The sequence below is a fragment of the Patagioenas fasciata genome, chromosome 33, assembly GCF_037038585.1.
Source record: "Patagioenas fasciata isolate bPatFas1 chromosome 33, bPatFas1.hap1, whole genome shotgun sequence".
NCBI lineage: Eukaryota > Metazoa > Chordata > Aves > Columbiformes > Columbidae > Patagioenas > Patagioenas fasciata.
The window spans coordinates 1137812-1149371 of NC_092552.1; the positions used below are offsets into that span (position 1 = coordinate 1137812).

Genomic DNA, 11560 nt, shown 5'->3' on the forward strand with positions numbered 1-11560 from the left:
TATAGAACCAGGGGAGAGACTGGACCTTAATGCATAGAACCAGGGGGGACTGGACCTTAATGTATAGAACCAGGGGAGAGACTGGACCTTTATGTATAGAACGGGGGGAGACTGGACCTTAATGTATAGAACCAGGGGAGAGACTGGACCTTAATGTATAGAACGGGGGGAGACAGGGCCTTAACGTATAGAACCAGGGGAGAGACTGGACCTTAATGTATAGAATGGGGGGAGACGGGGCCTTAACGTATAGAACCAGGGGAGAGACTGGACCTTTATGTATAGAACGGGGGGAGACTGGACCTTAATGTATAGAATGGGGGGAGAGACTGGACCTTAATGCATAGAACCAGGGGGGACTGGACCTTAATGTATAGAACCAGGGGAGAGACTGGACCTTTATGTATAGAACGGGGGGAGACTGGACCTTAATGTATAGAACCAGGGGAGAGACTGGACCTTAATGCATAGAACCAGGGGGGACTGGACCTTAATGTATAGAACCAGAGGAGAGCCTGGACCTTTATGTATAGAACGGGGGGAGACTGGGCCTTAATGTATAGAACCAGGGGAGAGACTGGACCTTTATGTATAGAACCAGGGGAGAGACTGGACCTTAGTGTATAGAACCAGGGGAGAGACTGGACCTTTATGTATAGAACGGGGGGAGACTGGACCTTAATGTATAGAACCAGGGGAGAGACTGGACCTTAATGCATAGAACCAGGGGGGACTGGACCTTAATGTATAGAACCAGAGGAGAGACTGGACCTTTATGTATGGAACGGGGGGAGACTGGACCTTAATGTATAGAACCAGGGGGGACTGGACCTTAATGTGTAGAACCAGGGGAGAGACTGGACCTTAATGCATAGAACCAGGGGGGACTGGACCTTAATGTGTAGAACCAGGGGAGAGACTGGGCTTTAATGTATAGAACTGGGCCTTAACATATAGAACCGGGGGAGAGACTGGACCTTAACGTATAGAACTGGGGGGGACTGGACCTTAATGTATAGAACCGGGGTAGAGCCTGGGCTTTAATGTATAGAACCGGGGGAGAGACTGGGCTTTAATGTATAGAGCTGGGGGGACTGGACCTTAATGTATAGAACCAGGGGAGAGCCTGGGTCTTAACGTATAGAACCGGGGGGGCTTTGGGGGTGCAGGTGTTTGGGGGGTCCATGCAACACAGCCGGTGATTTTGGGGGGGTCCATGGGATGCGAGCGGTCACTTTGGGGGGGGTCCATGGGATGCAAATGGTCAATTTGGGGGGGTCCATGGGATGCAGGTGGTGATTTTGGGGGGGGTCCATGGGATGCAAGCGGTCACTTTGGGGGTGTGGGTGTTTGGGGGGGTCCATGGGATGCAGCCAGTGATTTTGGGGGGGTCCATGGGATGCAAATGGTCAATTTGGGGGGGTTCATGGGATGCAAATGGTCGATTTGGGGGGGTTCATGGGATGCAAATGGTCAATTTGGGGGGGTCCATGGGATGCAAATGGTCAATTTGGGGGGGTTCATGGGATGCAAATGGTCAATTTGGGGGGGTCCATGAGATGCAGATGGTCGATTTGGGGGGGTCCATGGGATGCAAATGGTCGATTTGGGGGGGTCCATGGGATGCAGATGGTCGATTTGGGGGGGGGTCCATGGGATGCAAACGGTCACTTTGGGGGTGTGGGTGTTTGGGGGGGTCCATGGGATGCAGCCAGTGATTTTGGGGGGGTCCATGGGATGCAGATGGTCGATTTGGGGGGGTCCATGGGATGCAGATGGTCGATTTGGGGGGTCCATGGGATGCAAATGGTCGATTTGGGGGGTCCATGGGATGCAGATGGTCGATTTGGGGGGGGGTCCATGGGATGCAAACGGTCACTTTGGGGGTGTGGGTGTTTGGGGGGGTCCATGGGATGCAAATGGTCGATTTGGGGGGGTCCATGGGATGCAGCCGCTCCTGGGGGATGCTCAGGAACCCCATTGGTGGAGCCCGTCCCCCCCATTGCACGGAGTCTCTGCAGCTCCATGGTGACATTGGGGTGAATTTGGGGTGACATCGGGGATTTTGGGGCCCGGTTCCCACTGACGGGGGGGGGTTTGTGTCGTTCTCAGGTGCCCCAGGGGATCATCCTGCAGCCCAAGCAGCCGGCGCCCAGCAGCCAGGGCCCCCCGGCGCTGGCCCCCCCGGCGCTCGCCCCGTTCGCCAGCCCTTCGTCCTCAGCATCGTCATCCTCGGTCCTGGGGACACAGGGACAGGGGCAGGGGCAGGGGCAGGGGCAGGGACAGGGACAGGCCCCCCCGGGCACGGGGGCGAGCGCCGCCCCCCCCGCCACAGGTACGGAACACGGGGAGAATGGGTGGGGGTGTCCCAAATGGGGGTGTCCTGAAATGGGGGTGATCAAAATGGGGGTGATCAAAATGGGGGTGTCCCGAAATGGGGGTGTCCCGAAATGGGGGTGTCCTGAAATGGGGGTGGTCAAAATGGGGGTGGTCAAAATGGGGGTGTCCCAAAATGGGGGTGTCCCTAAGTGGGGGTGATCAATATGGGGGTGTCCCTAAGTGGGGGTGATCAAAATGGGGGTGTCCCGAAATGGGGGTGATCAAAATGGGGGTGTCCCTAAGTGGGGGTGATCAAAATGGGGGTGTCCTGAAATGGGGGTGATCAAAATGGGGGTGTCCAAAATGGGGGTGATCAATATGGGGGTGTCCCAAAATGGGGGTGATCAAAATGGGGGTGTCCTGAAATGGGGGTGATCAAAATGGGGGTGTCCCAAAATGGGGGTGTCCCTAAGTGGGGGTGTCCAAAATGGGGGTGTCCCCAAATGGGGGTGTCCCTAAGTGGGGGTGATCAAAATGGGGGTGTCCCGAAATGGGGGTGATCAATATGGGGGTGTCCTGAAATGGGGGTGTCCCAAAATGGGGGTGATCAAAATGGGGGTGGTCAAAATGGGGGTGGTCAAAATGGGGGTGTCCCAAAATGGGGGTGTCCTGAAATGGGGGTGATCAAAACAGGGGTGTCCCAAAACAGGGGTGTCCCAAAACGTGAGTGTCCTAAAACACAGGTGTCCCAAAACTGGGGTGTCCTAAAATGTGTGTCCCAAAACATGAGCGTCCCAAACCCCAAGTGTCCCAAACAACAAGTGTCCCAAAACAGGGGCGTCCCAAACCCCGAGTGTCCCAAACCCCGAGTGTCCCAAACCCCAAGTGTCCCAAAACAGGGGTGTCCCAAACCCCAAGTGTCCCAAACCCCGAGTGTCCCAAAACAGGGGCGTCCCAAACCCCGAGTGTCCCGAACCCCGAGTGTCCCGAACCCCAAGTGTCCCAAACCCCAAGTGTCCCAAACCCGAGTGTCCCAAACCCAAGTGTCCCAAAACGGGTGTCCCAAACCCCAAGTGTCCCAAACCCCAAGTGTCCCAAACCCCAAGTGTCCCAAAACAGGGGCGTCCCAAACCCCAAGTGTCTCAAACCCCAAGTGTCCCGAACCCCAAGTGTCCCAAAACGGGTGTCCCAAACCCCAAGTGTCCCAAACCCCGTGTGTCCCAAACCCCGTGTGTCCCAAAACAGGGGCGTCCCAAACCCCAAGTGTCCCAAAACCCGAGTGTCCCAAACCCAAGTGTCCCAAAACGGGTGTCCCAAACCCCAAGTGTCCCAAACCCCAAGTGTCCCAAACCCCAGGTGTCCCAAAACAGGGGCGTCCCAAACCCCAAGTGTCCCAAACCCCAAGTGTCCCAAAACAGGGGTGTCCCAAACCCCGAGTGTCCCAAACCCCAAGTGTCCCAAACCCAAGTGTCCCAAAACGAGTGTCCCAAACCCCAAGTGTCCCAAACCCAAGTGTCCCAAACCCCAAGTGTCCCAAACCCCAAGTGTCCCAAAACAGGGGCGTCCCAAACCCCGAGTGTCCCGAACCCCAAGTGTCCCAAAACAGGGGCGTCCCAAACCCCAAGTGTCCCAAACCCCAAGTGTCCCAAACCCAAGTGTCCCAAACCCCAAGTGTCCCAAAACAGGGGTGTCCCAAACCCCGAGTGTCCCAAACCCCGAGTGTCCCAAAACAGGGGTGTCCCAAACCCCGAGTGTCCCAAACCCCGAGTGTCCCAAACCCCGAGTGTCCCAACCCCAAGTGTCCCAAACCCCAAGTGTCCCAAACCCCGAGTGTCCCAAACCCCGAGTGTCCCAAAACAGGGGCGTCCCAAACCCCGAGTGTCCCAAAACAGGGGCGTCCCAAACCCCGAGTGTCCCAAAACAGGGGTGTCCCAAACCCCAAGTGTCCCAAACCCAAGTGTCCCAAACCCCAAGTGTCCCAAACCCAAGTGTCCCAAAACAGGGGTGTCCCAAACCCTGAGTGTCCCAAACCCCAAGTGTCCCAAAACAGGGGCGTCCCAAACCCCAAGTGTCCCAAACCCAAGTGTCCCAAACCCAAGTGTCCCAAACCCCAAGTGTCCCAAACCCCAAGTGTCCCAAAACAGGGGCGTCCCAAACCCCAAGTGTCCCAAACCCCAAGTGTCCCAAACCCAAGTGTCCCAAACCCAAGTGTCCCAAAAAAGCGCATTTTGGTGAAACCCGTCAGCGCCGGAAACCCAAACCAGGGCTCTAAACCCCGTGGCTTTGAACTAAAGCTCGGCCTTGGGAGGCGAAACACGCGGGTTTAACCACAAACCCCCGTTTTACCTTTGCTAGGAATTCCCGCCCCGCTTCCTGCGGAAAACAAACCCTTTTCCGGCGTTTCCGCCCCCGTTTCGGCGGCAAAAGGGACCGCGGCGCCGGGGAAGCCGGGGACGCCGCTCGCCATCCAGCAAACGGTGCCGGTAAGGTGGCTCTAAAGGTGACGCGGAATTAATTGATGAAATTTGGGGGGTTTTGCCTGAAATCCTGCAGGAGCTGGTAGCTTGGGCAAGTGGGTTAAGAACTGGGTGGAGGGCCGGGCCCGGAGGGCGCTGGTGAATGGGGCTGAGTCTAACGGGGGGCTGATCACTCGTGGGGTCCCCCAGGGGGTGCTGTTGGGTCTTTATTGGTGATTTAGGAGGGGATTGAGGCCATGATGGTGACGCCAAGTTGGGAGGGAGGGTCGACTGCAAAGGGGTCTGGATAGACTGGGCTTAAAAGCCCTCAGAGATCATCAAGGCCAAGCCTTGCAACTCCAGCCCGTTGACCGGATCGTGGCGCTAAGCGCCATGTCCAGTCTCGGTTTAACAACCTCCAGGGCCGGTGAGTCCAGCACCTCCCTGGGCAGGCCATAAGTTCCTAATCTCCAGCCTAAATTTAAGCTTAAGCCCCCTTGTCCTGTTGCATTGCCTGGGAGAAGAGCCCAACCCCCACCTGGCTCTGACTTCCCTTCAGGTGGTTCTAGAGAGGGATGAGCTCAGCTCTAAGCCTCCTCTTCTCCGGCCTAAACAAGCCCAGCTCCCTCAGCCTCTCCCCATAGGTTCAGGTCCCTTCCCCGGTCTTGTTGTTCTTCTCTGGACCCGCTCCAGCACCTCAATCTCTTTCCTGAGCTGACCACAACACTCCAGGTGTGGCCTCACCGATGGGGAGCATCGCTTCCCGTGTCCTGCCGACTACGCCATTTTGATCCAGGACAGGATCCCATTGGCCTTCTTGGCCACGCTGTTGGCTCACGTTGAGCTCCAGCACCTCAATCTCTTTCCTGAGCTGACCACAACGCTCCAGGTGTGGCCTCATCGACGCAGAGCACAGGGCAAGCATCGCTTCCCTTGTCCTTCCCCAGGTCCAGATCCTTCTATCTGGATCGGCTGGAAGAATGGGCCCATTCCAATGGGATGAAGCTCAAGGCCACGTGGCGGGTCCTGCGCTTAGGCCACAACAACCCCCTGCAGCGCTCCGGGCTCGGCACAGAGCGGCCGAAAGGGACCTGGGGGTGCTAATGGACAGGACGCTCAACATGAGCCAACAGCGTGGCCAAGAAGGCCCATGGGATCCTGTCCTGGACCAAAATGGCGTAGTCGGCAGGACAAGGGAAGCGATGCTCCCCCTGTGCTCTGCATCGGTGAGGCCACACCTGGAGTATTGTGGTCAGCTCAGGAAAGAGATTGAGGTGCTGGAGCTCAACGTGAGCCAACAGCGTGGCCAAGAAGGCCAATGGGATCCTGTCCTGGATCCAAATGGCGTAGTCGGCAGGACACGGGAAGCGATGCTCCCCATCGGTGAGGCCACACCTGGAGTGTTGTGGTCAGCTCAGGAAAGAGATTGAGGTGCTGGAGCAGGTCCAGAGGAGAACAACAAGACCGGGGAAGGGACCTGAACCTATGGGGAGAGGCTGAGGGAGCTGGGCTTGTTTAGGCTGGAGAAAAGGAGGCTTAGAGCTGAGCTCATCCCTCTCTAGAACCACCTGAAGGGAAGTCAGAGCCAGGTGAGGGTTGGGCTCTTCTCCCAGGCAATGCAATAGGACAAGGGGGCTTAAACTTAAACTTAGGCTGGAGATTAGGAACTTATGGCCTGCCCAGGGAGGTGCTGGACTCCCCAGCCCTGGAGGTTGTTAAACCGAGACTGGACTTAGTGCCACGATCCGGTCAACAGACTGGAGCTGGACCAAGGCTTGGCCTTGATGATCTCTGAGGTCTTTTAAACCCGGTCCATTTTGCGAAATCGGCGCCTCGATGCGGATTTTTGCGGCGTCCAAGCTTAGAATGATTCCATTTTAGGCAAAAATCTCCAATTGGGGTGTTCATTGAGCTTTGCCGGGACTTGTGCCGCTTGGCCGGGAGCGTTTTGGCGCTGGGGGGTTGGTTGTTCGGCTCTGGGATGGGGAATGAAGGCGTTTTGGGGGGTTTCTCCCCGTTTCGCGCAGGCCAAGCCCGGGGTGATCAGCTCGGTCCTGGCCAAGGGCCCCGTGCAGATCCAGGTGGTGGGGAAGCTCGTGCCCCCGCTGCCCAACCAGCCGGTGAGTGCAGCCCCCAACCCGCGGGAAATCCGCCCAAAAAGCCCCCCCGGTTTATTCCTTTATTGGGTTGACCCCCCAGATTCTGGAGATAAAGGTGGAAATTGGGGGGGTGGGGGTGGATGCAGCGAGTGATGTTTCTGGATAGATGAGGATGCTCGGAACGCTAAAGTCCCCCCAAAAGGGGAGGAATTCCCCCCAAAGAGGATGAATTCCTCCCAAAAAGAGGATGAATTATCCCCGAAAGGGGATGAATTATCCCCAAAAGGGGATGAATTCCCCCAAAAAGAGGCGGAATTCTCAATCTCTCTCTTCCCCCCCCCCAGTTCGACAGCAAACTGAAGAAAACCCCGACGCTGCAGCCTAGCAAGGAAGCCTGGTGAGTGCTGGGGGGAACCCAGTAAACCCCATTGAACCCAACCACCCCAATCCACTCCAACCCAACCAACCCGACCCAAACCACCCCACCCCAATCCAACCCCACCCCAACCAACCCCACCCCAAACCACCGCAACCCAAATCAACCCAACCCAACCCAATCCACCCCACTCCAACCCAACCCAATCCACCCCAACCCGAATCAGCCCACAACACCCCAAACCAACCCAACCAACCCATCCCACCCCACCCCAAACCAACCCAACTCATCCCACCCCACCCCAACCCAACCAACTCACCCCACCCCAACCCAACCCAACTCATCCCACCCCACCCCAACCCAACCAACTCACCCCACCCCAAACCAACCCAACTCATCCCACCCCACCCCAGCCCAACCAACTCACCCCACCCCAAATCAACCCAAACCATCCCAAACCAACCCAACCCAACCAACCCATCCCACCCCACCTCAAACCAACCCACCCAACCCAATCCACCCCAACCCAAACCAACCCAAACCAATCCAACCCAACCCAACTACCCCAACCTAAATCACCCCAACCCAACCTAAATCACCCCAACCCAACCTAAATCACCCCAACCCACCCCAACCTAAATCACCCCACCCCAACCTCAATCACCCCAACCCAACCTAATCACCCCAACCCAACCTAATCACCCCAACCCAACCCAAATCACCTCACCCCAACCCAACCAACCCAACCCAACCAACCCAACCCAAACCACCCCACCCCACCCTGACCCACCCCACCTCAATCCAACTCAACCCACTCCAACCCAACCCAGCCAACCCCAACCCAACCCAAACCATCCCACCCCAACCCAACCCAACCCAAACTACCTCACCCCAACCCACCCCACCCCACCCCAACCCAACCCAAACCACCCCAACCCAACCAATCCAACCCAACCCATCCCGACCCAACTCACCCCACCCAACCCAAACCACCCCAACCCAACCCAACCCAACCCACCCCACCCCAACCCAACCCAACCCACCCCAACCCAGCCCAAACCACCCCACCCCAACCCAGCCCAAACCACCCCACCCCAACCCAACCCAAACTACCCCACCCCAACCCACCCCACCCCAACCCAACCCAAACCACCCCAACCCAACCAATCCAACCCACCCCACCCCCAACCCAACCCATCCCGACCCAACTCACCCCAACCCACCCAACCCAAACCACCCCAACCCAACCCACCCCACCCCACCCCAGCCCAATCCACCCCACCCCAACCCAACCCAACCCAACCAACCCCAACCCAACCCAACCCATCCCACCCCACCCCAACCCACCCCACCCCCAACCCAACCCAACCCATCCCGACCCAACTCACCCCACCCCAACCCCATCCACCCCACCCCACCCCAAACCACCCCACCCAACCCAAACCACCCCAACCCAACCAATCCAACCCACCCCACCCCCAACCCAACCCATCCCGACCCAACTCACCCCACCCCAGCCCAATCCACCCCACCCCAACCCAACCCAACCCACCCCACCCCAACCCAGCCCAAACCACCCCACCCCAACCCAACCCAACCCAAACTACCCCACCCCAACCCACCCCACCCCAACCCACCCCAAACCACCCCACCCCACCCCAACCAACCCAACCCACCCTGACCCAACTCACCCCACCCCAACCCAACCCAACCCACCCCAACCCAAACCATCCCAACCCAACCATCCCAACCCAACCATCCCACCCCAACCCACCCCAACTCCCACCCCCCGGCCCCTTTTCCCATGGCATTTTGTGCCAATTTCGGGGTGTTCTTGGCAGTTTCCTGGAGCAGCTGCACAAGCACCAGGGCTCGGTGCTGCACCCCGACTACAAGACGTCGTTCCGCTCGCTGGAGGACGCGCTGCAGCGGCTCCTTCCCTACCACGTGTACCAGGGCGTGCTGCCCTCGCCGCACGATTACCGCAAAGGTTAGCACCCAAAAATGCCTTTTCTAGCCCCAAAAATCGCGGAGAACCCGCACGACGGCGCTCGGAGAAAACCGCGCTTCCCGGAGCGGCGTTTTCCGCCTTTTCGCTCCTCGAATCGCTCACTTCCTCTCGATAAATCATCGAATCGGATCGTTCGCCATCAAAATGCGCCCAACGCGCTTTCCTTGGGGGTTTGGCCGCCCCGAAAATGAGCGGAAAAGGTGATTTTTGGGGTGTTTTTGGTGTCTCCGCAGTGGACGAGGAGTTCGAGGTGGTGTCGGCGCAGCTGCTGCGGCGCACGCAGGCCATGCTCAACAAGTACCGCCTGCTGCTGCTCGAGGAGTCGCGGGTCAGTGGCCGTTTTGGGGCTAAAAGCGGCGGGTTTGGCCAACGCCGGTGGAAACGGAGCTTCCCGGCCCCACTTTGGGGGGAAATGGGGAGTTTGGCTTCGTTTCCGGGGGGAAAAGCGGGGGAATTGGTGGAGGTGGTGAAGTGTAACCATACTGCTCTTCCTCCTCTTTTTCCTCTTCCTCCTCCTTCCTCTTCCTCCTTTTTTTCCTCTTCCCCCTCTTTTTCCTCTTCCCCCTCTTTTTCCTCTTCCCCCCCTTTTTCCTCTTCCTTCTCCTTCTTCCTCTTCCTATTCATTTATGGTTTTCCTTCTCTTTTTCCTTTCCTCCTCTTCCCTCTTCCTTCTCCTTCTTCCTCTTCCTCCTCCTTCTTCCTCTTCCTCCTCGTTTTTCCTCTTCCCGCTCTTTTTCCTCTTCCCCCTCTTTTTCCTGTTCCCTCTCTTTTCCCCTTCCTCCTCCTTTTTCCCCTTCCTCCTCCTTTTTCCTTTCCTCCCCCTCCTTCCTCTTCCTCCTCGTTTCTCTCTTCCTCCTCGTTCTTCCTCATCATTCTTCCCCCTCGTTTTTCCTCTTCCCCCTCATTCTTCCTCTTCCCCCTCATTCTTCCTCTTCCCCCTCATTCTTCCTCTTCCCCCTCATTCTTCCTCTTCCCCCTCATTCTTCCTCTTCCCCCTCATTTTTCCTCTTCCCCCTCGTTTTTCCTCTTCCCCCTTATTCTTCCTCTTCCCCTCATTCTTCCTCTTCCCCTCATTCTTCCTCTTCCCCTCATTCTTCCTCTTCCCCCTCGTTTTTCCTCTTCCCCCTCGTTTTTCCTCTTCCCCCTTATTCTTCCTCTTCCCCTCATTCTTCCTCTTCCCCTCATTCTTCCTCTTCCCCTCATTCTTCCTCTTCCCCCCTCATTTTTCCTCTTCCCCCTCGTTCTTCCTCTCCCTCCTCATTCTTCCTTCTCTTTTTCCTCTCCCTCTCCATTTTCCCTTTTCCTCCTCGTTCTTTCCCCTTCTTTTTCTTTTCCCTCCTTGTTCTTCCTCCTCCCCTCGTTTCCCTTTTCCTCCTCTGTTCCTCCTCCCCCTCATCATTTCTCTTCCCCCGGTTTTCCTCCTCCCCTGCTTTCCCTCCTGTTCCCTCCCCATTTCCTCCCATTTTCCTCCCGTTTCCCCCCCATTTCCTCCCGTTTCCCCCCCATTTCCTCCCGGTTCCGGTTCCGGTTCCGTCCCGCAGCGGGTGAGCCCATCGGCAGAGATGGTGATGATCGACCGCATGTTCATCCAGGAGGAGAAAACCATGCTGGCCCTGGACAAGCAGCTGGCCAAGGACAAGCCAGGTGCCACGGGGATGGGCTCTATAGGTGTATATGGGTTATATGGGTGTATATGGGTTATACGGGTCTATATCAGTTATATGGACTTACATGGGATATATGGGGTTATAGTGGTTTATATGGGTTACGTGGTTTATTTGGGTTTATACGGGTTTGTATGGGTTATTTGAGTTCATTTGGGTCTGTATGCATTTATATGGGTTATATGGGTTTATTTGGGTCTATATGGGTTTATGTGGGGTTATATGCATTTATATGGGTTTATATGGATTATATGGGTTTATACGGGTTATACAGGTTATATGGGGTTATGTGGTTTATATGGGTTTATATGGGTTATACGGGTTATACAGGTTATATGGGGTTATGTGGTTTATATGGGTTTACATGGGTTATATGGGTTATACAGGTTATATGGGGTTATGTGGTTTATATGGGTTTATATGGGTTATACGGGTTTATGTGGGGTTATACGAGTGTATATGGGGTTATACGGGTTTATGTGGGGTTATACGGATGTATATGGGGTTATACGGGTTTATATGGGGTTATACGGGTTTATATGGGGTTATACGGGTTTAAATGGGTTATACGGGTTTATATGGGGTTATGCGAATTTGTATGGGGTTATATGGGTTTATATGGCGTTATACGGGTT

General features: G+C 56.3%; 1 protein-coding gene across 1 annotated transcript in view; it reads left to right on the top strand.

The window, feature by feature from the left end:
- Positions 1-11560, top strand: part of BICRA (BRD4 interacting chromatin remodeling complex associated protein) — a 35660-nt gene that overhangs the window by 19692 nt on the left and 4408 nt on the right. The window contains exons 6-12 of the mRNA XM_071800767.1: positions 2113-2335; positions 4645-4802; positions 6803-6895; positions 7219-7271; positions 9092-9240; positions 9495-9589; positions 10803-10905. Coding sequence (XP_071656868.1) covers positions 2113-2335; positions 4645-4802; positions 6803-6895; positions 7219-7271; positions 9092-9240; positions 9495-9589; positions 10803-10905 — 874 coding nt within the window. The remainder of the gene's footprint in view (positions 1-2112; positions 2336-4644; positions 4803-6802; positions 6896-7218; positions 7272-9091; positions 9241-9494; positions 9590-10802; positions 10906-11560) is intronic.